General features: G+C 57.7%; 2 protein-coding genes across 2 annotated transcripts in view; both read left to right on the top strand.

Moving 5' to 3' along the window:
* Positions 1–690: 690 nt before the first annotated feature.
* On the top strand, positions 691–14,225 carry SEZ6 (seizure related 6 homolog; the record flags this gene model as incomplete). Its single annotated transcript, XM_082294685.1, has 17 exons — positions 691–754; positions 8,223–8,792; positions 8,865–8,998; positions 9,884–10,076; positions 10,393–10,578; positions 10,655–10,823; positions 11,155–11,321; positions 11,404–11,598; positions 11,896–12,034; positions 12,117–12,313; positions 12,390–12,584; positions 12,664–12,855; positions 12,936–13,133; positions 13,231–13,269; positions 13,371–13,491; positions 13,565–13,667; positions 14,193–14,225. 17 exons carry the CDS (start codon positions 691–693, stop codon positions 14,223–14,225), a joined length of 2,895 nt encoding a protein of 964 aa, XP_082150811.1.
* Positions 14,226–15,744: 1,519 nt separating this feature from the next.
* The window catches only part of PHF12 (PHD finger protein 12), a 32,293-nt gene continuing 21,871 nt past the window's right edge, over positions 15,745–26,166 (top strand). The window contains exons 1-2 of the mRNA XM_082294375.1: positions 15,745–16,150; positions 16,474–16,655. Coding sequence (XP_082150501.1) covers positions 16,085–16,150; positions 16,474–16,655 — 248 coding nt within the window. The 5' untranslated portion in view covers positions 15,745–16,084. The remainder of the gene's footprint in view (positions 16,151–16,473; positions 16,656–26,166) is intronic.

The raw sequence follows: 26,166 nt of genomic DNA, 5'->3' as shown, positions 1-26,166 counted from the left end.
CTGGGGGGGTTGTGGTGACAGTTCTGGTGGGTGGGGCGGCAGGATCTGGTGAGGTGGGTACCGAGCACCTTTGCCACAGCCCTCGGTGGCTCCCACCCCGAAGGGTTGTCGGGATTCGGGGAGGAAGGGGGGCTTAGGCGATCCCCCTCCCCCAGCCTTCCTCTCCAGCTTTAGCACGCGCCGCACTCGAAGAGTTACGGCGTGGGGGTGGGGTAGCAGGGAGGAGCCCCCCCCTCCCAGCCTGCGGGATTGGAGGGCGCCGTGCTCGGAGACTTACGGCCACGGGTGGGTGGGGGGAGGCCCCCCCGGCTTCATCCCTGGAATCAGCGAGCGCCTCACTTGGAGCATTACGGCAGTCCCCCCGCCCTGTCCTCGGGATTGGCGAGCGCCGCGCTCGGAGCATTACGGCAGCGGGATTTGAGGGGGAGGCGGGCAGAGCCCCCCCCCCCCCACCACCCACCTCCCCCCCATCCCCGGCGCTGGGTGTGCGCCGCGCTCGGAGCATTACGGCGGGGGGGGGCTGAGGGGGAGGCGGGCAGAGCCCCCCCCGATCCTTGGATTGGTGTGCGCCGCGCTCGGAGCATTACGGCCCCCCCCCTCCGCCGTCCCCGGTATCGGCGGGCGCCGCTCGGGGCGCCGCCGCCGCCGCGCCCGCAGCGGAGCTGTCCGCGGTGCTGACCGCCGCCGGCCATGGGCCCGCCGCCCGCGCTGCTCCTGCCGCTCCTCGCCGCGCTGCTCCGCGCTCCGGTACACGGTAAGCGCCGGCCGACACCCCGGGTCACCCCCGCCGCGCACACCGACCACCCTTTCGGTACCGGGTGGTCTCAACCCGCCTCCGTCGCCGCTAAACTTTGCCAACTCGTGCTCGCCCCTCGGTGCGGAGGGGAGGCTCCCCGTTTCCCCCCCGTTGAACCGAGAACTCCCCTCCCCGTTATCCGCCCCACCGCCACCCCCTCCGGGGACGCGCACAGCGCTTTGCAGCCGGGCTGGTGCAACGCCGCCCCCGGCAGGCTCCGGCGGCAGCCCCTCTGCCGGTGTTACCGGCGGGAGTGGGGCGAGCATCGCTGCACCGGGGGCTGGGCAGGCACGGCGGGACCCGCTCCCGCGGTCACCGAGCCCTTCGAGCCACCCTCGGGCTGGCTATGCCGTGACCCGGTCCCTCCGTGCGGTCCCCACTGCCGGGTGGGGAGCACTGGGGGCATCTGGTTCTTTCCCCCTCTCCTCCCGCTTGGGGTGACCCCTCCAGCTCTGCGGGGGACACGGGGGACGCAGGGGTGGCGGGTGTTGGTTCTTGCCAAGGAGAGCAGCCAACACCCAGCTCGGCTCCTTGGCTCTAGCACCCATAGGGCACCGGAAGCCTCGATGCTTCGCGGCTCTGCTGCCCCAAAAATAGGATTGGGGACCCTCCAAGGCTTGGGGAGACCTGTCAGGGATTGGGGTGCCCTGGAGCACTGTGGCCATGCACGGGGCGATGGGCGGGTCGTGGTCCAGCCCTGCTGGCCCCGGTGGGATGCGGGATGTGGGCACCGGCTGCAGGCAGCAGCCGTGCGGGGAGTTACATAAACTCCCCATCTGGCAGCGGAGCCCAGCCGGGGAAGGGCGCCGTGGCCCTGCGCCCGCTGCTATTCCCAGCTCGCTCTGCCGCCTGGGGCTGCTGCCACAGCCTTCTTTCTTGGGAAAGGGAGTGGATGGGGACAGCAAGTGGGACAATGCCATGGCATCCCCATCTCCTGCCCTGCCGGGGGGCAGCAAAGCTAGAATGGGAGGTCCATGTCGCTGGCTCTGTCCTGGGAGCAGGGCCCTGGGCAGGGCAGGTTTCCCCCAAGGGAGGCTGGTGCTTACTGTGTCAGTTCAATAATTTCTAATGAGCAATTACGTCTAGTCAGTCCCCTAATTTCTGAATATCAATAAAGTTAATTAAACACTGCATGTGCATTTCCCAGAGTCTTAAAAGTAGGGATGCCCTGGGAGGTGCTGAGCTTTTCCCAGGCCTGGGACCCATGGGGTCCTGTTCACCCTGTATCCCTCCACCATGTGCTGGGAGCTGCCTGTGTGGCTCATGCCCCAAGCTCCCAATCCTCCATCAGGCAGGGCTCCCTGGGAGCACCGCGGGTTCCATGCAGCACTGCCATGCTCAGTGTCACTGTGGCCTTGACTTGGCATCGATGGGCTGGTGCTTGATGGGTATGAAGCCATGGGTTTGAGGGACACGGGGACAGGGAGTCTTAGACCCCTCATCCAGGATGGGGAGCTTGGTGATGTGCTCCGAGTGGTGGCAATGCAGGGTCTGATCCTATCTCTCTCCTGCCCCAACTATGGGTCACCACCAGCCCCTGGTGTCCACAGGGGCTTGCCCCAGCAGAAAGAGGGGTCTGGACCCCATGGCATTGATGCAGCTGAGGAGTATGGTGCCAGGCACAGCTCCATCAGCCCCAGCCCACTGCAGCCCCTCTCCCCAGCTGTCCAAAGCCATGGAAGGCCAGGCCTTTTTTGTGGGTGTCATCTTAGCCACACTGGAAGGAGTTCCTTGTAATTTGGGCTCCTGGCAGCCTGGGGTAAAGGGAAGCAGCACAGGCTGTGGTAAGGGGTACAGGGCCTGGCCGTGCCCCCATGAGCTGTGCCACGGCATCCAGCATCAGCCAGAAGCACTGTGCCCACAGGGGTGATGTATTTGGGGGACACGGTGCCCTGGGCATGTGGGTGCTGTCTGGGGTCTCAGTGTGAGGGGGGGAGCTGGGGAAGGAGGCAGGCGCCTGCTCCGGTAATTAACGGCGCGTGTGCTTGTGCCCTGCGTGCCTCGGAGGAGTTCGTCACCGCCACGCTGCCGTGCCGCCAGGCCAGGATTATCTGGATAATACTCTTAAGCCAGGGAGCGGGAGGGCAGGGTGGTCCCGCGGGGATGTGGGGCGTGGGCTGAGCCAACCACCCCCACCATTGCCTGGGAGCCCGATTGCCGCAGGCATCGTCTGTGGGTTTGCAGTGGCAGGGATGAATTTGGCTCAGGGTGCTGTGCCAAGCAGGGCTTGCAGGCAGAGCCAGAGCAGTGGGAATGTGGGGGAAAATGGGGTGCAAAGAAGCTTGGGCAAGGACACGACAAGGGCACCCCCAGGCCTGGTTTGGAGCAGCAGAGAACCCCCCACTTCTATGGTGCTGGTGGGACCCCCAGGTTGGCACTGGGCTCCTGGGGCTGTCACTCTCTCTGTGCAGCCCCTGCCGGAGTAGGGACCGTGGCTGACCCTGGCTGTGGGGTCCTCTGGGAGCACCAACAGCCCCCAGGGGAGGTGGATGAAGTTGTGTCTCCAGCGGCTCTGACGGGAGAGGATAATTTCGCCTCCAATCAATTCTTTAAATGCGCACAATTGAAAGATTGCCTCTGAAAGCTGCCTATAAGCAGGGAGGTAATGGATTCCCTCCAGTTGCAGGCAAGAGCTCGGGAGTGGCAGCACCCCTTCCTCCTGCTACTGGGGAGATGGGGACAACCGGAGGACCAGCATGCTCCCACCATGAGCATCCTCGGGTGGGTGAAGGGGCTGCCTGGAGCCCTCAGAGGCAGCTGGGGATGCCTCTATCTGCCTGGCTGACTGCCAGCCTGCACTGTGCTGAGACCTGGCACTGCTCATCACATCCTCCGAGGTGCCAGGGGGTCCCGTCGGCCAAGGCTGGGGATCTGCTCAGCCCCCAGCCTGCAGGAGAAGTGGCAGCGGCCAGCCCGCACGCTTGCTGTGCCAGTAGGAATTATTACATATATAATTTAAATGCAGTAACGAGCTGTGCTGAAGGGATCAAATATTAATCAGCTGCAAGAGCGCTGCTCTGACCCTGTGAAAATGGAGAGAGGTGTTTGAAACGCCAAATCAGCCGGTGCTTGGCGATGAGCGGTGCTGGGCGATGAGCGAGGTGATGCTTGGGCAGGGCAGGCTCTGGTGGTCCCCAGATGCCCTGGGGAGTGGCAGCAAGGGAAAATGTTGGCTGTAAAATCAGCCCTCAGTGGCTCCCAGAACTGGATGGTTCATCCTCTAGGAAAAGCAGAGCTGGAGCAGGGTGTGGGGCTGGCTGGGGGGGACACAGTGCTGGGGACAGCTGAGATGCTGGCTCTGGCAGGAGCAGGCGGCGATGGGAGGGAATGGTGTCTGCAGGAAGTATGACATGGCTGAGCAGCCCAACGCGGAGCCCGACAAGCAGCTCTCGCTCGCCTCCCGCAACCGATTTCAATTGCTGTCTCTGGCAGTGGGCGGAGGGAAGGGGAGACGGGAGCTTGGTGGGCAGCGTGGCCCTGCTCGCCCTGCCTGACTCCCGCCCACTCTGGGCAGGCATCCCCAGCACCCAGGGGTGCCCCGAGGGCTGAATGCCCCTCTGCCACCCAGAGGGGTGAGCTGTGCTGGGTCCCGGGGGAGACCAGAGCTTGCACAGAGCCCCATGGGGGCCTGGCACCTACATCATGTGGCGTGGTACCGAGCGGGTACTGCTCAGCAGTGGGGTATCCATCACAGGAAAGCCTGGGGGAGAGGCTGATTTGGGTGCTGTCAGCCCAGGGAGGGGGGACATGGCACAGCACAGTGCTTGGGTCTGAAATAGCAGCAGACATACAATTTATCACCGCTGCTGCCACGCAGGGAAATTGCTGTAGAAACCCATTAGCTCCGCAGGGAGAATGGGGAAGGGGGATTACATGGGCTGTGGGTGGCGAGGAGGGGACAAGGGCCCCATTGGCATCCACCAGGTGGGGAGGGAAGAAAGCCCCGGGGATGGGCACCCAGCTGGCCGCTGGGTTCTGCCCTCATGCCCACCCCGTGCCGGTGGTGCTCGGGGCGCTCGGTGTGTCAGCCGGCACTCGGCCGCCGCGATGCTCCAGGGAACCGGTTGCGGTGATGTGACATGTGTCAGCGGGTAAATGACTGTTCAATTCAAGGAGAATTGCAAAACATACAAGGCCAAACGCTTCCCCGCCAGCGCTGCCATGAATATTAAAGCCGAGCTCCTCCGATAGCTGCCAGGGCTGGCGGCCGCACTCGCCAGCGGTGTCCCCAGGCACCAGGGCAGCCCCTTGGGTCCCTGCTCCAGCTGCTCTAACAGGCTCAGCTTGGCCGTGGACATCTGGGGTCACTGGCAGTGCCAGGGTGGAGGTAGCCATGTAGCAGGATGTGGATGCCAGTATAGCTGCCAGCTGGCCACGCTGGGTGCCAGTGGTTTGTCTGCGTGGCAGCGGTGACAGCTGGGTGGCAGGGGAGCTGGCTGCACAGTCCTGCCTGTGCCCACCCGCCCCTGCCTGCACCCTCACACCATCTGTGCGCTCCTGCCTGCATCTGCCCACCCACGCCTGCCTGCATCCCGACAATGCCTGCATTCCCACGCTGCCTACACCTGCCCACCCACCACCTGCACCCATCTGTATTCTCTGCCTGCTCCTGCCCACGCTGCCTTCACACCTGGAAGCAAGCCCTGTTCCCTGCCTGGGGTCCCCAGGGCCACCAGGGCAGGGGACAGGTAGGGATCTGGCATCAATAGGGTGTGCTGCCTCTCCTGTTCCTGTTGTGGAGGCTGGGGGTGGTCCAGGGGGCTGGGGGCTGTGGGACAGGGAGGCTGTGGGTGGGGGAGCGTGGTGTCAGCTGCCTGACAGCTCATTCATCACAGCTGCTGGCCCTGGCCATAGGGGCAAAGCCAGATTAGATTTTAAATTGGAAAATAAACCTAGAGTCTGGTGAGGCCCAGCCCCTGTCCTCACCCCGTGCCAGGCACATGGCTACCTGCACCTCCCGCTTTCCTCCATCCTACAGATGGGGAAACTGAGGCACGGAACACCACTGTGCTCTGTGATGCTCCTGGGGCCACCAAGGGCCCTGCCCTGTCCCCTCCCTGAGCTGGGCACTCTGTTATTGCTTTCTTGGCGGGCAGCATCGATCGGTGCTCCCTGGGCGGCTGCGTGCCGCCTTATTTATTTATTTGTGACAGCAGGCGGCATCGATTCCTGCCGGGGGGGCCTCTGCCTGCCACAGCCGGATTAGTCTCCGGCATCTCCCAGCTGCTGTTAATAAACTCCCACCCGACAAAGCCAATGGGAGGGATTAGGACCCCCTCTCCGCTGTGGCCGTGGGCACGTGGCCAGCTTGCCGAGGGACTCCGACAGGCACATGGCTACTGGGGACTTGACAGCCCCTTTGCCCACCCTGAGTTCGGCGGGGTGGCTGCTGGGTGCCAGGGTCCAGAGGGGTGTGTGCTGGGTAGCCAGCCCCATGTCAGCAGTCCCTGGTCACCTTGGGGACATGGGAGGGACATAGCTGTGGCACTGGAGATAAGCTGCTTAGAGACATCTATGGAGGCGGAGGCTCTAATCCCGTGGTGTTCATGGGGCATGGGTGGCAGCAGCTGGGTACCCGCTGCCTTCCCACGGTGTCCTGAGCATCCTGTATCCCCAGCCCCAAACATCCCCTGGTGCCAAGAGCATCCTGTGGTACCCAGAGCACCGCACAGAGCCCAGGGCAGTGCCTGGTGCCAAACCTGCCCAGCCCAGGGTGCAGAGTATCCAGATGGGACCTGTTGTAGGATGCTTGCTGTAAGGCCTGGCCTTAGCCAGTCGCCTCCATGGGGACCACCGTGCTCCCTAGTACCCCGGGCAGGTGAGATGCCCATGGAGAGGAGTGTCCAGGGGACTGGGTGGGCATCTCTAGCCCAGCCTTCACCACATGGGGCAGTGGTGACGGCGCAGGGCCCAGCCCCGAGCACTAATCTGCTATTAAAGCCTAACGGAGATTTTGGCGCCCTTCAGTATAAACTCATTAACTTTTATGTTCTAATAAATGGATCCTATTAAAATATAATTCTGGCCTTGCTGGGGGGCAAGTGAACCTTTCGGAGCTGGTGTGGGCAGGTGTCCCCGCTGTGCCTCTGTGCCCAGGGCATTATTGTCCCAGCACGATGGCAGGGGGTCGGTGGGGACACGGGGTGGGTAGCAGGGGTGTGAGGATGCCTGCCAGCACCCAGCAGCTCCCCACTACGCTGCACACCCAAGATAATGTGTCTTAATAGTCCCTTAAAAGCAGCAGTCGCAGAGTAATTAATCTTCGCGGGGCCCTGCCCTGCTACGGATAGGGATAATTACCCGGTAATTGGCAGTATCGTGTCATCAGTGCCTGTGCACGGCGGCAAGACGTGCCCACGCACTTCCGTGGCCTCGTGCCTCACACCGGGGCCTCAGAGGGATGCTGGGTGTCACCATGGCATCCCCTCTGCCGTGGCACGGCAGGGCTGGGGGACACCGAGATGTGCCCAGCAGGAGAGGGGATGGTGCTGTGCCAGATCCGGGAGCAGGAGATGCTGGGTGACTCATTAGGGCTGATTAAATTCTCTTTTATTTTTGGTCTGAAGGCTGTAAGTGGCTGGGCTGGGCATGCTGGGGATTTGCTTAGGAACTAATGTCTGGGAGGGACACGGGGCTGTGACAGGGGAATCCCTGTGGTTGTGGGTGGGAGGGGGGGGAGCATCGATGTGGTAGGGGGTTCCCTACAGACTCACACTGCTCAGGGACAGCCTGGCTGGAAAGAAGGTGAGCTCTCTGGTAGCCTGGAGGAGGGTCCAAGTGTCCAGGCTCCGGTGACATTCCTGGTGCAGCCATGGCAGTCAGGGTAATTCACCTGCGTGCCTGCCCTCTGGGAATGTGCAGTCCCGGGGAAACCTTGGCACAGGATGGCCACCTCTGTGGTGAAGGATAATCTGTGATCAGGGACACCCAGTCCCGGGGCTGTCTCCATCAGGGCTGGCTCAGAGGAGTGGGCACCCCTTCACGTGGTACAAGCTGCAGATATGCATTAATTAGCCAGGGCTTAATTTCCAGGGCTGCCCCAGTAAAGGGCATGCTGGGGAGAGGGTGTCACAATCCCGCTGCATGTGGCTTGTTTGCCATCCTGGTTTTGGGGGAATATTGGTGTGCAGGAAAGCGTTAGTCCTTGGAGCGGCACTTGCCCACGGTGCAGGCCTGGTCCATGGGGAGGTGTTGGTCTGCAGGGGTCTGTGGCACTGCACAAGCACTGCTCCCCAGAGCTGCATCCACACCTGATACAGCATCAGCCCTTGTCCAAGCACTGGTCCCAGGTGCCACTGAGGGCACAGTGTTGGTCTGTGATGAAGCATCACTCCCTGGTGCACCGCCAGTCCCCCATTCCCTGTCAGTCCCCAACAGAGCATCACTCCACACGTCCCCAGCATCCCATGTTCTTTCCTCCCTCCAGGCTCCAACGGGCTGGCAAGGAAGACCGGGGAGAGTGCTGAGGTGGAGCCGACAGCGCTGCCCACGCCGGCAGAGCGGGAGGCAGAGGCTCGCTTTGTGAGCACGGCACCCACACTCAAGATCCTCAACCATCACCCGCTGCTGGAGGACCTGCTGCACGAAGCCTTCCTGAAGAAGGACTACCTGGCCCAGGCACCATTCCTGCCTGCTGGTGCTGGCCCCCTCCTCCCTGCCGGTGCCCTCCAGCCAGCCCCCGGCCCCCCAGAACCCAAGCCCTCACCCCGCACCCCTGCCCTGCCCCGGCCCGCCTTCCCCACTGACCCGCTGACCACGCCAGCAGGGCGTCCCGGGCCATGGGGGGAGGCGTGGGGGGCTGTGCCGGGTGCAGACCCCTCGTGGTCCCCCTCTGGGGTGCCAGAGTCAAGCACTGCATCCCCCAGCCAGGCACCCACCACGGCTGGCACATCCCTGGCACCCCGCACCGGGGCTGCTGTGGTGCCTGGGGATGAGGAAGGGACCACCACCACCTCCACCATCACCACCACCACTGTCACCACACTGCAGGGGCCAGGTGAGCGCCAGGGAGGGAGTCAGGTGGAGCTGGGGTGAAGTGGGGCTGAGCTGGGGTCTCTTCTGTCACCAGCTCCCTGCAACCGGACGCTGGCGGGTCCCGAGGGCTGGCTGGTGTCCCCAGAGCCAACTGGTGGCCCCTATGATGGCAGCCTGGACTGCACCTACACCATCTCTGTCTACCCTGGCTATGGTGTGGAGCTCAAGGTGAGCTGAGGACTGAGGGTGGGACAGGGTGCCAAAAGCCTGCAGACAAGTGTGGCATGTCCCCTACTCTGTGCCATGGCTGTGTGTCTGTGCAAGGTGCAGCAAACACATGGTCTTGTCCCTGTCCTTGTCCCCATTCCTGTGTCCTTAAGCCAAGAGAGCTGGCTCAGGGCATTGCCTACCCTCAGGGCCCAGCACAGGGATGTGGGTACATGAGCTGGTGGGATGGATGCCCCAGGATGCTCTGTGCCCACCAGCTGCTGTGGCTGGCACCCATCACAAAGAAGTGCTACGAGATTTAATTAACAAAGCCCTGATGGAGAAGGTGTGAGCAGTGCCAGCAGGTGCCATGCTGTGCTGCAGGGCCAGGAACACCCAGCGCCCATCTGCCAGGAGCAGAGGCTGACAGCAAATCCTGCTGTGCTGAGGCCATGTGCTGCTCCCATCAGTGGCACGTGGCCATGTGCCCCCATCTCTGCTGAAGCCACCACAGGGCAGTGCCGTGGCTTGTCGAAAGCCAGCAGTGAGCCAGAGGCAGCATCTCCACCATCAGCCCTGCTCCAGCCCACACTCACCCATGCTGCTGCTCCTCACCATGCAGCATAGCTTAATTAACATCATTAATAGCAAATTGCTCCAGAGGGCGAGGCTGGCTGTCTGCAAGGCTGCCAGCGTGGGCCTGGCTGTGCCGTGGTGCTCTGGCAGAGCACCGGCTGGGCCCTGCTGCTCGTGGCGTGGGGGATGATTTATGGCACTGCTAACCGTGTTTGAAAGGCACTGCCCCGCACAGACAAGCTCCAGTGGGCTATCGACCACAGAGAAGCCACTCAAGGACCAGCTCCGAGCCAGGCAATGCTGTGGTGGTGACACTTGTGTCCCCTGCAGGTAGAGAACATCAGCCTGGCAGAAGGGGAGACGCTGACGGTGGAGAGTGCGGGAGGCCTGGAGCCCAACCTCCTGGCCAACGAGTCCTTCCTGCTGCGGGGCCAGGTCATCCGCAGCCCAGCCAACCTCCTCACCTTGCGCTTCCAGAGCCCCCGGCCCCCCAGCCCTGGCTCCTACCACTTTCACTACCAAGGTATGGGGCTCAGACCCCTCTCTACCCTCTGGGAGCTTCCCTGCCAGTGTGATGCTAATTTGGGTCATGGCGATACACCAGCAGTTCATCTGTGTTGCTGGTGCGTTATAAGTGAGCACTGACCAGGTAATCTCTCCATGAGAGTTAATTTGCCTTAGCAATTATGGGTTCATTTAGCATCATTCTCGGCAGCCACACACATCGTGTCACTCAGCCCTGCCACACCCAGGCATTTCTGGGGGTCTGGGGAGGCAGTTTCTGGCTTCTGAGGGGCCCATTGCCCCACACCCCTGGTAACACCGCCACCTGCCTCCAGCCTACCTGCTGAGCTGCCCCTTCCCAGCACGGCCGGCTTTCGGGGAGGTCTCCGTCAGCAGCCTGCACCCCGGTGGGGACGCCCGTTTCCGCTGCTCCACGGGATACCAACTGCAGGGCGCTCGCCGGCTCCTCTGCCGCAACGCCACCCGCCCCTTCTGGAGCGCCCGCGAGCCCCTCTGTCTTGGTAAGCACCGGGGCACCGTGGGGACATGGGACAGCTGGCACGGCACAGTCACCCACTGATGGTCCCTCTCCCACAGCGGCGTGCGGCGGGGTGGTCCGGAATGCCACAGTGGGACGCATTGTCTCGCCCGGCTTTCCCGGGAACTACAGCAACAACCTGACATGCCACTGGCTGCTGGAGGCACCAGATGGCCACCGCCTGCACCTCCACTTCGAGAAGGTGTCACTGGCAGAGGATGATGACAGGTTTGGCTCTGGACCAAACTGAGGGGGTTGGGGGTGTGGGGTCACCCTGAGGCACAGGGCCACGTTCAAGGATGAGTGCTCTTGGCTATATCCAAGGATGGGTACCACTGGCCATATCCAAGGATGGGATCTGTCGTGGATGGGTGCCATTAGTCATATTTAAGGATGGGTGCTGCTCGCCATGGCCAAGTGTGGCTACTGTTGGCCACAGGCCATGGTCAAGAACAGGTGCTGTTGGCCATATTCAAGGAAGATAACCTCCAACCATGCCCAAGGATGGTGCTGTTGGCCATGGCCAGCACTGCACCCTGCCCTTGTCGTGCCTTGGCAGGCTCATCATCCGCAACGGCAACAACGTGGAGGCACCGCCGGTGTACGACTCCTACGAGGTGGAGTACCTGCCCATCGAGGGGCTGCTCAGCACCGGGCGCCACTTCTTCGTAGAGCTCACCACGGACAGCAGCGGGGCCGCTGCGGGCATGGCACTGCGCTATGAGGGTATGGGGCTGGGGCGTAGCGGGGAACCCAAACAACCCCATGCCCACCTGGCCCCTGTAGACCTTTGCCCCTGTGCCCGCAGCCTTCGAGCAGGGGCATTGCTACGAGCCCTTCGTCAAGTACGGGAACTTCACGGCCAGTGACCCCCGGTACCCTGTGGGTACCACAGTGGAGTTCAGCTGCGACCCTGGCTACACGCTGGAGCAGGGCTCCACCATCATCGAGTGCGTGGACCCCAGTGACCCGCAGTGGAACGAGACAGAACCAGCGTGCCGTGGTAGGTGCTGGTGCTGGGGGTTGCTGTGGATGGGGCATGAGGGATACTGCTGTTGTGTGTGATGGAGCTGAGGGACATGGTGTGAGTTGAAGCCAACAGGGATGGTGGGTGATGGAGCTGGGATGCTGGAGTGCGTACTGGAGCCAGGCATGGGCCACGATGGGTGCTGGAGTCACTGCGCCACAGTGTGTGCTTGAGCCGTAGTCACAGGGGATGGCGGGTGCCAGATCTGGGATGCTGGAGTGGGTCTTGTGGCGGGTGCCCCGTGGCAGTGCCGAGCCTGGTGTGTGCCCACAGCGGTGTGCAGCGGGGAGCTGACGGACACGGCCGGAGTGGTGCTGTCACCCAACTGGCCGGAGGCGTACGGAAAGGGCCAGGACTGCATCTGGGGGCTGCACGTGGAGGAGGACAAGCGCATCATGCTGGATGTCCGCGTGTGAGTGTTGGGATGGCCCGGGATAGGGACAGTGGCATGGGGGGTCTGTGCACTTCCTGCCCTCACTGCTCCCCTGCCCCAGGCTGCGGCTGGGCTCGGGGGACATGCTGACCTTCTATGATGGGGATGACCTGACGGCACGGATCCTGGGCCAGTACACGGGCGCCCGTGGCCGCTTCAAGCTCTACGCATCCACTGCCGATGTCACCGTCCAGTTCCAGTCTGACCCTGGTGCCGGTGCCTTTGCCTATCGGCAGGGCTTTGTCATCCACTTCTCTGGTGAGCCCCGCAGTGGGACAGTGTCACTGGTGTCTGCAGTGTCCCCACTGCCCTGCTCATCCCTCCATGCCCACAGAGGTCCCCCGTAATGACACCTGCCCTGAGCTGCCAGACATCGCCAATGGCTGGAAGACATCCTCACAGCCGGAGCTTCTCCATGGGACTGTGGTCACCTTCCACTGCTACCCCGGCTTCCAGCTGACCGGCACTGACCTCCTGATGTGTCACTGGGACCTGACGTGGAGTGGTGACCTGCCCTCCTGCGAGCGGGGTGAGTGATGCCCACCAGTGACCCCCTGCTCTGCGGCGCATCCCCAGCCACCATCACCATCGGTCACTCCCACCTGCAGTGACAACCTGCCGGGACCCTGGGGATGCTGAGCACAGCCGCAGGGTGGTCTCCAATCCTAAATTCCCGGTGGGAGCCACCGTGCAGTACGTCTGTGACAAGGGCTATGTCCTGGCGGGCACTGGGACCCTCACCTGCCATGACCGTGCTGCGGGGGGACCCAAGTGGAGTGATCGTCTCCCCAAGTGCATCCGTGAGTTGGACACCCCCTCCCCCGGGCATATCCCCCAAGTCGATGGCGAGAAGTGACCCCACCATACCCCTGCCCCGCAGCGGAGACGTATGAGCCCTGCCACAACCCCGGCGTGCCGGCGGGCGGGCGGCAGAACCCGGAGCGGCGGCTGTACCCGGCGGGAGCCACCCTACACTTCTCCTGCACCGCCGGCCGGGCGCTGCTGGGCGAGGGCAGCCTGCGCTGCCTGCCCGGGCACCCCTCACGCTGGAGCGGCTCCCCTCCCATCTGCAAGGCGGGTGAGAGGACCACCCCCCCACCCCCGCACCCCGCCGGCACCGCTCGGCACCCCACTTCTCACCCCCGGTGTTGGTTTCTTTCTTCCCCCTCCTCCAGCCTCCTACGATGAGTTTTACAGCAACCGCAACCTGGATGGTAAGGGCAAGGGTGTGCTGGGGTGCCGGGGCATGGATGGGCACCCAGGGTGTGGCCAATGTGGGGTGTCCCCTCGGTGAGTCCTCAAATCTCCTGGACAGCTGTGGCCAAGGCCGTGCCCTCGGGGACAACGCTGGAGGGCACCAACGTTGCCATCGCTGTCTTCCTGCCCGTGCTGGTGGTGGCCCTGCTCATCGGGGGCATTTATCTCTACTTCTCCAAGTGAGTGGCCCACTGGCCCCTGTCACCCTATGATGCCCTCCTGCTGCCCACTCCAGCTGCCCTTTCCCCACAGGCTCCAGGGGAAGCCGGTCCTGCAGCTGCCCCTTGCCGGCTCCCACCCCTATGACCACATCACCGTGGAGTCGGCTTTTGACAATCCCACCTATGAGACAGGAGTAAGTACTGGCCCCCACACCCCCCATCTGGGGCTGGGCACCCCAGGGACCCTGCATCGCATAGGCCACCTGTGCCAGGGACAGGTGTGGGATGGGGTCATGCGTTCCAGGAACCATGCATTAGATAGGACATCCACCCAGGAACCAGACAGGGGATGGGACACGCACGCAGAGACCACCCATGGGATGATATGTTTATCCAGGGACCATTCACTGGATGGACATCCGGTTAGGGACCACACATGGGATGGAACATCGATCCAGGGACCACATGTGGGGTGGGATATCCATCTAGGCACCACACTTTAGTTCAGACAACCATCAGGGACCACACACACTATCTGGGATATCCATCCAGGGACCATGGACAGGATGGACACTGATCCAGGACCCACGTTTGGGATGGGACACGCATCCCCAGGGCTGTCTGTAGTCTGGGATGGGAGTCTGTCCTTATGGGATGGGAGATGCCCTATCCCTGTCCCAGGCACCCCGTTGCACTGCCGAGTGTCCAACCCCTTGCAGTCTGTTTTCTTTGCAGGACACGAGGGAATATGAGGTGTCCATCTAGGTGTGGGCAGCATGGAGCTTGGTGCTGCAGCCACCCCTCCCGGACCCCCCCGTGCCCACCGGCCCCCGGCACGGGCTGGGAACACCTCTCCCAAGGAGACTCAAGCCGAGCGCTTGGCAGGACCCACCTGGGCACCATCCACCCCCCTGCCACCCCCAATCCATCCGGACCCCCGTGGGGTCTGCCCGAGCCCCACTGTCACCCAGCCCCCCGCACTGGGCTCATGAGAGGCTGAGCCAGTGGGGGTCCCTGGACCCCATCCTGCCCCCCCCCCCCCGGCCCCTGAGCCAGCGAGGGCCCCTGGACTTTATCCTGTCCTTTGGGCTCCATCCTTCCCTCCAGCCCCCCGCAGGGGGAAAACAGCAGCCCCCCCACGTCCCCGCGACGGAGGAGTGACACAGGCAGGGGGAGCAGCGCTGTGGGGACCCCCAGGTAAGGACAGGGCTCCCCGGGGCTGCAGCGGGGAGGGGACGAAGCCCCGGGGGTTGGGCGAGGGGCTTGGGTGGCCATGTGTGTGCTCCCCCCCGCCCTCGCCCCCCACCCAGCACAGGGCTGGCTCCCCCGCACCCCCCGTGTCTCCCACCGCCGCCACGCAGGGACGTGTCCCCCCCGTGCCCCCAGCATGCTGCGTGTCCCCCCGGCCCCCGCTTGCTTCGCCCTCCCCGGGGGGGTCCCTTCCGCCACCAGCGTGTCCCCCCCGCGCGTCCCGGCACCCCAGCGCGGCCAGACCCGGAGTGACGGGGTGGGCAGGGGCACCGGGCATGGCTGTGCCCCCCCCACCGCCGCGTCCCGCCCGGGCTAGTGACCCCGGCCCACGCCGCCCTCTCGATCTGGAGGGGGCACCGCCCCCCTCCCCATCTTTTGGTTGTTTCATTAATAAAAACTGGTGTTTTAGAAGAAGCGATGACGTCTTCCTCAGAGGGGCCGGGCAGCTCGGAAGTGGGATACACCCACACCCCACAGCGTGGACTTTGAGCCCACTTCCCAGACACCCCCATGACATCTCGAACCCCCGCACCCTCCCCTCCCGTGCTCTCTGGTGGGGGGGGGGGGGTGTGTGTGTGTGCGTGTGTGTGGGGAACACTGCCGCTTTAAGAGGCGTGGCCTCTGTCTGTGTGACGTCACAACCAGGAACCACGCCCCCGCCACCCTTGCGCGCCGCGCGCCCCCTGCCGACGCGCGCGTGCCCCGCCGCCCCGCCCCGCGCCGTTACGTCACTGACGTCCCCGCTACCGCGCCTCCTCCCTGGAACGTGACGGCCGCCGTGCGCCTGCGCGAGGGGAGGGCGGGGAAAGGGCGGAGCCAACAGGAGCCGGGGCGGGGCGGAGCCGCGCGGGGCCGTGCTTCGCGCACGCGCAGTGACTCCGCGTGCGTCCCGCCGCCCCCCCTGCCGCCGCCGCCGCCGCCGCCGCGCCAGGTCCGCGCGCGGGAGGCGGCACGGAGCGCGCATGCGCGCGGGGCGGGCGGGGCGGGGGCGCGGAGTGCGCGTGCGCGCGGGGCCCGGAGCGTCGGCGCCGCCTGTGCGCGGGGCGTGCGCGGTGCGTGAGCGGCCGCGGCGGGCGCGGGGCCGCCGCCCCCTCCCTTCCTCACCCACCCACCCCCTGCGCGGCAATGGCAGCGGGCGTCGGGCCCCCCGCGGCCGCCCCCGGGCACGGCTGGAGGAGGAGGAGGACGACGCGCAAGCCGCAGCGGCCCGTGGGATAGGCCCCGCCGCCCGCCCGCCCCCGCCGCGCCGCGCCCCCCCCCGCCGCCTCGACGCGGAGCCGCCGCTGAGGGGCCGCCGCACGTCCCCGCCTCGCTCCCTCTCGCCGGGGGGGGCTCTCGGGGCCGCTCCCGGGCTGGATGAATGTGGGAGAAGATGGAGACCAAGACGATCGTCTACGACCTGGACACCTCCGGGGGGCTGATGGAGGTGAGGCCCGGGACGCGGCGGCGGCAGGGGGGCCGGACCGGGGAGGCAGTGGGGCTGCAAGATGGCGAGGGACCCCCCCCCACCCCGGAGCCCCGTGGCCTTACAAGGAAGTGCGGAGGGACGGAGGCAGCTCGCCCGGCCCCCGGAGAGGCCCTGCCGGACACGGGGCGGGCGGGGCGGGCTCGGCCGGGGCTCTGTCCCCCCGCCGATCCCTTCCCGGAGGGCCCGGGGCCGCTGTCCCCCCGGCGGGCACGGGGAGAAGGGCTCTGGGTCAGGTCCGTGCAGCCCCTCAGAGCCCGCTCTGTCTGTGTGTGCATGTGCAGCAAATCCAGGCCCTCCTGGCTCCCCCCAAGAGCGAAGATGGGGAGAAGAAGAGCAGGAGGCCCGAGAAGGAGCCCAGGCGAAGTGGCAGGGCCACTAACCACGATAGCTGCGATAGCTGCAAGGAAGGAGGGGATCTGCTGTGCTGCGATCACTGCCCCGCCGCTTTCCACCTCCAGTGCTGGTAAGGCTTGGCGCTCTCTCCCTCCGGATCTGCCCAGAGCACCTTCCCTCCGGCCGCTCCCGCTTCCCGTTAGGTCCCGGGGAGGGGAGGACGTGGGGCCGGCTGGAGCAGACAGGAACAAAAAGGAGATGCAAACCCTACTCGAGTCTATCCGTCCTGAGACTAATCCACAGCGGCCGAGGTGAACCCTCCCCTGGCTGCTTTCTGGAGGGTTGGGGGTCCACCCTCCTCCTTTCTTTTTGTGCTGAGCAGCAGGCGAGAGGCCTGGAGGAGGAGCGAGGCCGCTGGCTGCGCGGCCTGGCTGCCTTGGTGCTGCCCCTGCCCGGCCTTCCTCCCCCCCCCCCCAGCGGGAAACTTCCCCTCCTCACCGCTCTCCAAGGGTGCCTGGCTTGAGGGGGACCCTCCGGAGGGCCCTGGCTGGAGAGGGGGAAGCCCTGGTGGCGTCTCCGCACCAGGCCTGACGTTCCCAGTGCTTCCGTGCTGCTGCAGCTGCTGGGAATAATGGAGGTTGCTGTCTCTGTGTCTCCCTGCCTCACTGTTTACAATATGGCGACCTTCCTTTAAATTATATTTTTATTCTCAGCGCCATTTTGGCTGCATATATGACTTCCAAACCCTTGCAGCGCTCCCCACAGTATCTCAAACGTGAAAATACCTTCCCCATGGAAATCCAGGCCTCCAGACTTTAACGTTGGCCGGGTTTATTCCTTTCCCTCCTTTTTTCCCGTCCTCCTTGCTCTTCCGACCTGCTTGTCTCATCCGTGGGGGTGTCTGCCGTGAACTGGGGGGCTGTCGGGTGCTCTTGCTGGGAGCTCTGTGGCTTCGTTGATGAAGGCAGAGCTTTCTGTGTGCAAATCTGGCTGCCGGCTGGGAGTCGAAGTGCGTGTGGAAGCGGTGGCAGAGCTCGAGGTGCTGGAGGCTGCAGCAGGATGGGCTCTTGCTGCCTTCCCTCGCAGCTTCCCAAGCTCTCCCGGCACAAAGCGACACCACGCCAAAAGCGCCTCAACTTTCCGCCCCAAAGTTTTTCCTTTTCTGCACCCAGAGCTTGGATGCATCCGAGGCCGCTTTGCCGAAATCCCCCCTTTCAACAGTTGACACAGGCGGGCGGTTTGTGTTAAATTAGCACAGCCAGAGTGGATAATGGAGTGGAGGAGGGAGCGGGGCAAGTCAAACAGCTGGAGCTTGGGAGTACAGAGTATTCTTCCTTAGGGGAGATTTTTAACCACATTCCTTTCTCTCTTTCATGCTTTGGAGCTTTGTTTGCCACCCTGTTACAGCTGTCTCCTCTGCGCTTTTTTTTTTCCTCTTCTGTTGTTTTTTTTCTTTTTTCTGATTTTCATTTGCTTGCTGGCTATTCTGCATTTCTATGCTAACTGAGGGTCTCTGAACACTTACTAAACTGGTTGTTGATAGCAGGAAAGCTGAGTGTTCGGTCACACTTGTGTAGGGAGTGTCCCGTTAGCAGCAGCGTGTAGCCAGGCAAACCCGACAATGCTGTAGCATGCAGCCATGACATCATCCCTCCTACCCTGAGGAAGTGCTACTGGTGGTAGTGCAGATCCTCTAATATTTACTAGGAGGATAGTAATTATCATTATTTTTCATCCAGTGTCCTTGATGAGCTTTAATTTAAGGGTGGTTTTTTCCTTCTGCCGGGCGTAGTTGCTTTTGGATGCCGCTGAACACATCCTGAGCCTTCTCTTAGCGAGGCTGGAGCGATGGCTAAAACTTCTCATTTTGGGAGGGAAGAGCTGTCACTAAGGCTGTAGAGTCTCCTGGTTGACTCTGAATCCTACTTAAACCTGACCATAAATGAGACCACTTCGTGCATGCGTAAATTTCATGGCTTAATTTGGTGAGTTTTTTGTAGTTAGCGAGTGAGAAACAATCAGGTAAATCAGATACCTGGAAAGCTTTCACTGTACCTGAGTTAGTTGCATTATAATTATGTAAAAATTTTATATAAAAATATTATATAAAAAATATATATCTTTGGTTAACTAGTCACTGTTTAGAACAGAAATGAAAGGGGCAATTCTAAATACTCTCTTTCACTCTGTTTGTTGCCTCTTCTGGGGTTTCTCAAGTGATCCCTTTGACAGTAGCCCAGATCCTGCTGTGGGAGGTGGCACAGTGTGGAAAAGCTTTGTCTAAAGGCCTCCAGCTTGGGCCTGGTTCTGCCTCCTTCTTCTAGGACCTTTGCTGGACCCTTGGCCATGGCCTTCAGGTGACCCAGGTTGTCTCAAAGGGATGCTCAGGTTTTGTTTTCATGTGTCTTCCCTTTACCTCCTACATCTTGCTTAAAGTAAACTTCCGTTCTGGATATAAACTTAGGCATAAAGACAGCGCTTGCAACTTCCTTTCTGCCTCCTTTTTTTTTATTTAAAGAATAGCAGCTGTAATGCAAGGCTTGGTTTAAGTCATTTGAATAGCACTGCTGGGGCACTCTAAGTGATTTGTGGTGACAGCTTACCTGTTCTCTGAATATTTATTGTAAGCTTTAGTACCAGGTCGAATTTATTATCACTTTAGCATAACAGAAATTAAAAAGTAGCTTTTAATTGGTCTAGGGTTTGTGGTCAGTTGATTACAGCTATATAGAAGAGGCCATATTACAAAAGAAAGGGATTTTCAGAGGTATGATTGGCACAAGTCATGCAGTTAGCTGGAGGCAAACCCAGCTCAGCTTCCTGGGAACTCGTGTTGCTCCTTCCTGTGTAGAGAAGGCTCTTCTCTATCATGTTGCTTAAGCCTGTAGTGAGAAAGTTGGCTTTGCTAGGTAAGTGTGTGACCCTCAAACTTCAGCAGTTTGCCTTAACTTCAGTTTAGCACTTATACCCGTTGTCCTCTGCGGGAAACAGAAAGCACTTGGCCAAAACTTCCAAAACTTTCCAAGTCTGATAGTATTACACATCCGAGGTGGTAAATAACAAGTTTTGTTGTTACACCATGGAACAACTGCTCTCCTGAATTAATGTGGGTGGAAGTGACTTCCCAATTCATCTGTCGGGGTGTCAGCTCTTCCCACAACTCCGTTTTGGAATCACTAGTTCAGTGTAAAGCTGCTATAGGTGCTGTGAGAGTCCATGGGTCCAGAGGATTCCAGCCTGGCTGCAGATAAAGTGGCCTGGTGGGAGGGGTACAGGAAGGTGTGAAATCCCTGCCAGATACTTCGTTTCAACATACTTGGATGAATATCACAGTCAGGTGACTCTCTTCAGGTTCGAATTTACAGATTGAGGATTTTCGGGTCCCTAGTAATTCTTGGAAACAGAACATGGAATTTTTAGCTCTGAAGTTTGTGTTTGGTTCTGCTGTTTGCCCATAATCTGCTGCTTTGGGTGACTGTGCAGAGTGCATTTCCATCCTGATGTTCTATCTTAGCCCAGGCCCCCAGGGATGGTGCACGCTCCTTCTTTACATGATTGAAAACCAATTTTCCAGTGCTACTTCTATTCTTTCCCATTTATATCCTCCTCCTGGCAATGTGATTGTTAGAATTCCCTGTGTTTTCTTGAGCTTGTAGTAAACTTGATTCGCATTGAAGCGGGTTTGCAAAGTGACTGATGTTGCAAATTCATTACCAAGGATTAGAAAGATCCCCGGGAGAGGAAAAGTTTAGTTAACAAGCTGGGGGAGGGGAGTGACAACAGGAGGGAGAACCAACACAGAAGAGTTTTGTGTTTGTTTTTTTTTCTCTCTCCTTTTATTTTTTTAAAAGTCTCCCTGCCCGAGTTTCTGGTTGGAGGAGCCCAAAAGCACAAACCTCGCTGAATGCTGCGGTTCAAGTCCCTCTTGTAAAATCTCACGCCGCTGGCTGTGCAGCTCTGCTGGCATGGCAGAGTGACCTCAGTCTCCTAAAGCTGACCAGTTACGTAAACAGACAGTACCAGTTTTGTGGCACTGCCCAGCAAAAACGTTCCTCCTAGCTGGGGGTTCCTCACTGCCATGCTGGAAGAAGTGCACTGTGTCCATACCGGGGCCTGCTACCTCCATCAGACTTTTTGCAACACCTCCTTGTGTTTATATTTGCAGTGTTTGGCTCATTTCCCCTCTGATTTGGCAGTCTTCACCCAAGTGCTGGTGTCGAAGAATAGGAGTAACAGAGCTGCAAAGTGCAGCAGAGAAGGTTAGACCAGAGTTATGGGTATTTTCTATGAGTCGCATTGTTTTAGTGCTTCGAATAGAAAAAAGTTGTGTTTGGCTGGTAGGACATCGATAACTCTTTCCCCACCTTATTCGGTCTAAAATGCCCTGCTTTATCTCTGGCATTTGTTCTAGCTTTGGGTTTTTACATGAATATGCAGTCTGTGAGCGGGGCAAAACAATGGCCAGTCTATTGTCTGTTAATCCTTCCTTTGGTGGTTATCTTGGGCTGCCTCGGGTGGTTCAGGTGAATCTTAGAATGGTTTTAGGCATCTCATGCTGCAAGGAGTAGCAGGATGTCCAGGAAGGTGCTGGAGAGGCAAACTTCCTACCTAATAGTGGCTAGGAGCAGGGTTTCAGTACATCGAATTACATCACAGCTTCAAAAAAGCTTGTAGTTTTAAGTGCAGAAAGTTCTTATTATGAGGCTTTCTGTTTGTTTGGGTTTTTTAACAGTAAATGACCGGCAAACCCCTACTTTAATGTTTATGTAATTGCATATTGAAGGTCAGAGTAAGCTGTTCTGTTCCCAACATTTAAATGTATCTATCGTAACTGATACTGTGTTAAAACAATACTGGTTTAAGTATGTGCTTTTAAAAAAAACCCCAACTTTCGTTTTTATGTATCTCTGGTTCTGATATTTTGGGAGCCTTGGGGCTAGCCTAGCCTGGATCCTGAGGCAGGAGGAAGTGATTGCCGTGGCTGGGTTTCTGGGAGGGGAGGGTCACTGCGTGTGCGCCTGCAGATGTGGTAACATGATCAGTCTTGGCAGCTCTGCTCAGCCAAGTTGTACCAATGAGATTTTTCACTCTCCTTATTTTGTCCTAAATCTCTCTGTGCAAAGGCAGATAAGGTCAGCCTAAATCTATGGACTTCAGCTGAGGGCTTCAGCAAATCATTCACAGTAAGAATTTGATGAACTCGTGATTGGGTGACTTTGAAACCACCATTCTCACCTGTGCGTGTGGATGTTAAACTGAGCGTGAGCAGATTTTGCAGTGTGGGCAAGAATTGGGGATTTGGATTGAGCTGTGGGTCTCTGCTGCAGTTCCCAACGTCAGTGTGGAGTGGTAGAAGCATGGCTTTGGGATTCTAAAGTCAAGGATTCGAAGCCGAGGAGGGGGATGTTTAACTGCTTAACTTAGGTTTTGCCTTTAGACATGGCTGCTGCGTGGACTGGTGTTACATCAAACACCCGCATTGTTCCAAAGCTGTTTAAAATGGCACAGCGGGAGACTGTGAACAAGGAAAATTCTCTGTGGTTTAGTACCTTGGTTTAGGAAAGTGCCAGTTTTCTGTTGACCACGACTTGTGGAACCAAGAAGTCTTTTTTTTTGTGCTGCTGTGGGATCCATTTTTGACTTGACTCCTCAGGATCAGGAGGCTGCAGCGGTTTGCTTCGAGGTGGGGTTCACTGCTTTGTTCCTGCTGCTCCAGAGCTGGTCTTTCCTGGTATGTCAGCCTGCAGGCATGACTCACGGGAGCCTTTCACAACATGGAAAGGTCTTCCCGGAGGAATTCCAGCTCCTCCAGGCATTTGCAAAGGAAATTCTTAATTGGATTAGATTCATAATACTAATCTGCTAATGACTGTTTGTTATGGAGATCTTGGCACTATCTTGTAAATATATTCACCTTCTTTTAGCTCGACTTGTCTTTTTATCACATACAAGCTCAGTGTTGTTAAGATTGTACTGCCGCCAGCTGATCTGATAGTTGGGAATGGAGGACTACTGTGTTTATTACACAAGATCTTATAAAGCTCATAATTCTTCCCTCTCTCTCTTTCCATTTCTCAGTGTTGTTTTAGGTGGGGTAGTAAAAGGGAAGCAGTGGTAATTGGCATGCCTGACATCCGGCTGTACTTCTCTTACCACGGGTGTGAAGGACACCCCGGGGTGGGGAGTGCCTCTGTGCAGTTGTCAGTGACAGAACCGTGTATTTTTAGTAAGAATCAGGACCAAACATGCATTATTCCCCCCCCTCCCAAAAAGGGCCTTTTTTTGGGTTGTAGGTTCTGTTGTGGTGGTGTGAGGAACACCTGCAGGAGAGCAGGGCTCCTGTTTCCCTGTGTAAGACAGAGTCAATTTGAAATTTCAGTTGTAGCATCGATACTGAAACAGTTTTTCAAGACTAACAAAAATTCTTCCGTTTATTGACCCACACCAGTGGATGTTAAACTGCTTTTGTTGCTAGACTGACTCACTGGCAGGTGTCAGGTTCTTGAGTTTTTCCTGTGCTCTGCAGCCTTTCTTAATTCTTGAGTCAGTAACAAATAGCAGGAATCTGCTGTGCAGAAAGGGAGCAGTTACTTCCAGAGTAGGAAAGAGGTGTATCTCCCTGAAAGCAAGTGTGACAGGCTGAATATTTAGGAAGTGCTGTCTGTTGGAATATAAATCATGTGAGAAGGATGTACCCGTTTTGTTTTTTTTAAACCAGTCAGGAAGTTCTCTTGGACTTGTGAAAATGCAAATGTATCTGGGGATATAACATGGCTTTGTTACTGGGGTATGAAAGAAGTGAGTGTAAGCAAAAAGCATCTTGCCACGTCAGGTTACTGGCTAGACCTGTGATTTTTGTGACACAGATTGTCAGAGCTGGCTTTTCCTTCTTATAGTAATCGATTTGTGCTGTCTCCAGCTCCACTGCTCGCTAGATGTCTGCCCAGCTTCCTCGAAGGAACACTGCAGTATCCAGTAACTCTGTAAGCTGAGTAAAAATAGTGTTGTAGCTTCCCTTTAATAAAGGGGTTGACAGATACCAGTTGTAATGCAATCACATACCTTTCCAGGGTATGGAGTAAATGCTCCCTATAGCCAAAAATGAAAGGGGGAGAAAAAAAGAAGTTGTATAAATCATTCTTCCTGTTAGTGTATCAGATCATGAGCACAAAAGGCAAAGACCATCTCAGCCAGCTGGGGGGAATCGAGTGCCTGAACCCAACTCTAACCCATTTCTGCTGACGTCTGCTCTGCACGATCACTGGAAGCAAACTAGATGGAGCTGGAGATTACCGACTTTGAACCCTGCAGAAAGCACTGGCCTGAGGATACAATTTAGCAGGCTGAAAACCCCATGCTGAATTTCTGGCAAGCACTAGTGATTGGTGTGAAACACCTGCCTGTACAGCCTCTGACTTTGGGCACGGCATCATGTGAACTTCCCAGCGATCTCTGTCTAGAATAGCAACAGGAGCAAGATATGAAGGTGATCTGGAAAAGGCAGAAAAGAATGTATGCCCTGCTCTAACGGTGGTTTTTTTTTTTTTTTTTTGGTGGATATTTCTGTCTCTGCTCTTTTTTCTCTCTTCCCCAGCATTCTTGGGAAAGCCTAGTCCACATGTAGATGTCAGAATTACAGTTCACTTGTGCCTGTGTGAAGACAAATTCATGCTTTTGCTTTTATGGGTCTGCCCTTCATCCTCTTGTGATGTGCTGCTTTCCTTTTTTCCACCTTATTGCCGCTGTCCTTTCACCCCTGTCTCCTTTGAACGTGTTCAGTATGGCTGGGGCTGAATGTGTTCACTTCTCAGAAACCTCTCAGACCTGTGTTTTGATATTTTTTTTTCCCCCATCAGAGATGTCTCTTCATTTATTGTTCTTTAAAGACAGAATTGGATGAAGTGATTCTCACCAGGGCTGTGTTGTTCCTCAGCCTCCTTTCTTTTCCCTGATGCTGCCCTATGTGTCATCCTGCTTTGAGAAGATGACTTCTAATCTGTTAAGAAGATGGTGCTATAAAGACCCGAACACTTAATAATGAACCTGGGCATTGAATTCAGGCTATTGTTACTATTGTCTGCAGCACAGGCATGAGTGATGCCTGGGAAAGAAATAGGAGTCAGGATGTGCAGAATGTCTGAATTTCTGTGTCTGACCCACATTTTTCAAAGTCAACAATTCTTCCTATCGACTTCCATGGTTTCTGCTTGTAAATCCAAAGTTGGATGGTTCCCTAGACAAATATGTCTCAAATATCAGAGTTCATAACCAGTCAAACTAATTAAAAAATAATAATCAAAAAACTTCACTGCGGTACTAATGGTATTATACACTTTTTGTTGCATATTTATTTTTATATATGTATACGATTACATATGTGTGGAAATTTGATATCTTAAAAAACAATACTTCCTTTAATTTTTTGTCAGCTGGACATTAATGAAGGTAATAACTAACAGGTTGTCTAGGGAATGGTCTCTGTGGGCCAGGTTCTTTCTATAAATAGAAGTAACTAATTACATCAGGTGATCACATGTTTACATGCAGCTTATCCAGTTTATTGGACCCTCCTGCTTGTCGGGTTGGAGGCAGAAAAGTTCTACTTCATGCCTTGGAGGGAACTTTCCTGATTCCCCATGAACCTCAGGATGGCCTGTGCACGAGGGCACGGGGAAGAGGCAGGACCCCCAGTGAAGGCAGGAAGGGAGCTGAGGTAAGGTAGATAAACACCTGCTTCCATGAGGTTCTCTTCCCAGGATGAGAGTAGCAGGAGTGGTTTCATGAAGGATTCACATAAATAAGTTCATTGGCGTTGAAATTCACAGAATACTCACAAAATCTATGATAGACTCCTGAAATGGTACCTGGTTCTTAGGAGCACGGTGGTGCTGCTGCCAGAGACTGGGACTGCTGGCCAAACCCTTGAAGTGTTGAACACTGGCAGGTCTAGATAGTAAAAATAAGCACACAGTGAAGGAAATTTTGGGATCTGGCATACCCAGCAATGCTGCTACTTAAACCTTTAAGAGTTGAACTCTTCCTCCACTCTTGTAGCATCATGTAGACAGTGTAGTGTACCTTTATTTTTTTCCTTGGATGCATCCTGTTCCTCGCTATCGCCCATATAATGGTGTTTTAATCCTGCTTCTGTTTACTGTCTCTTGCTGAACCCTTATTTCCAGCTCTGGCCATGCTGTTGGAAAGATGCATGCTAAGCAGATGCAGCGTTCCAGATGATGGGATAATTGGTGACCTGTGAAACGGTCATTTTGGTTCCCTTCCATGCATAGTGGCAGCCAAAATAATCATGTCCTGACCTGTTTGGTGGTGTCCAGGAGTGCTTGCTGGATGTTACTAATTTAGAACTTCTTATGTGCATGCTCAAGACTTTCACTTCAGTGTAAACAAAGCTGTGGTGGCTGCTATCAAGCTTTCTTCACAGGTTCCCTCAGGAGCTGTTGCACCACAGGTAGAAGTATAGTGGGCGATGCTCTGTTGTTAATATAAATTGTGCTGCTGACTTAAAATAGGTATCACTTATAAACAATGTGAGCCTAATGGAGGCCAGAAAGTTGCTGAAACTGTTAGTTTTAATGTGGTCAGGTCATGCTTAGAGGGCTGTAAAGAACAAAAAATTATCC

This window comes from Coloeus monedula, assembly GCF_965178545.1.
Source record: "Coloeus monedula genome assembly, chromosome: 20".
Taxonomy (NCBI): domain Eukaryota; kingdom Metazoa; phylum Chordata; class Aves; order Passeriformes; family Corvidae; genus Coloeus; species Coloeus monedula.
Note: the sequence above shows the minus strand (reverse complement) of the source record. Positions and strands in the feature narration are given on the sequence as shown.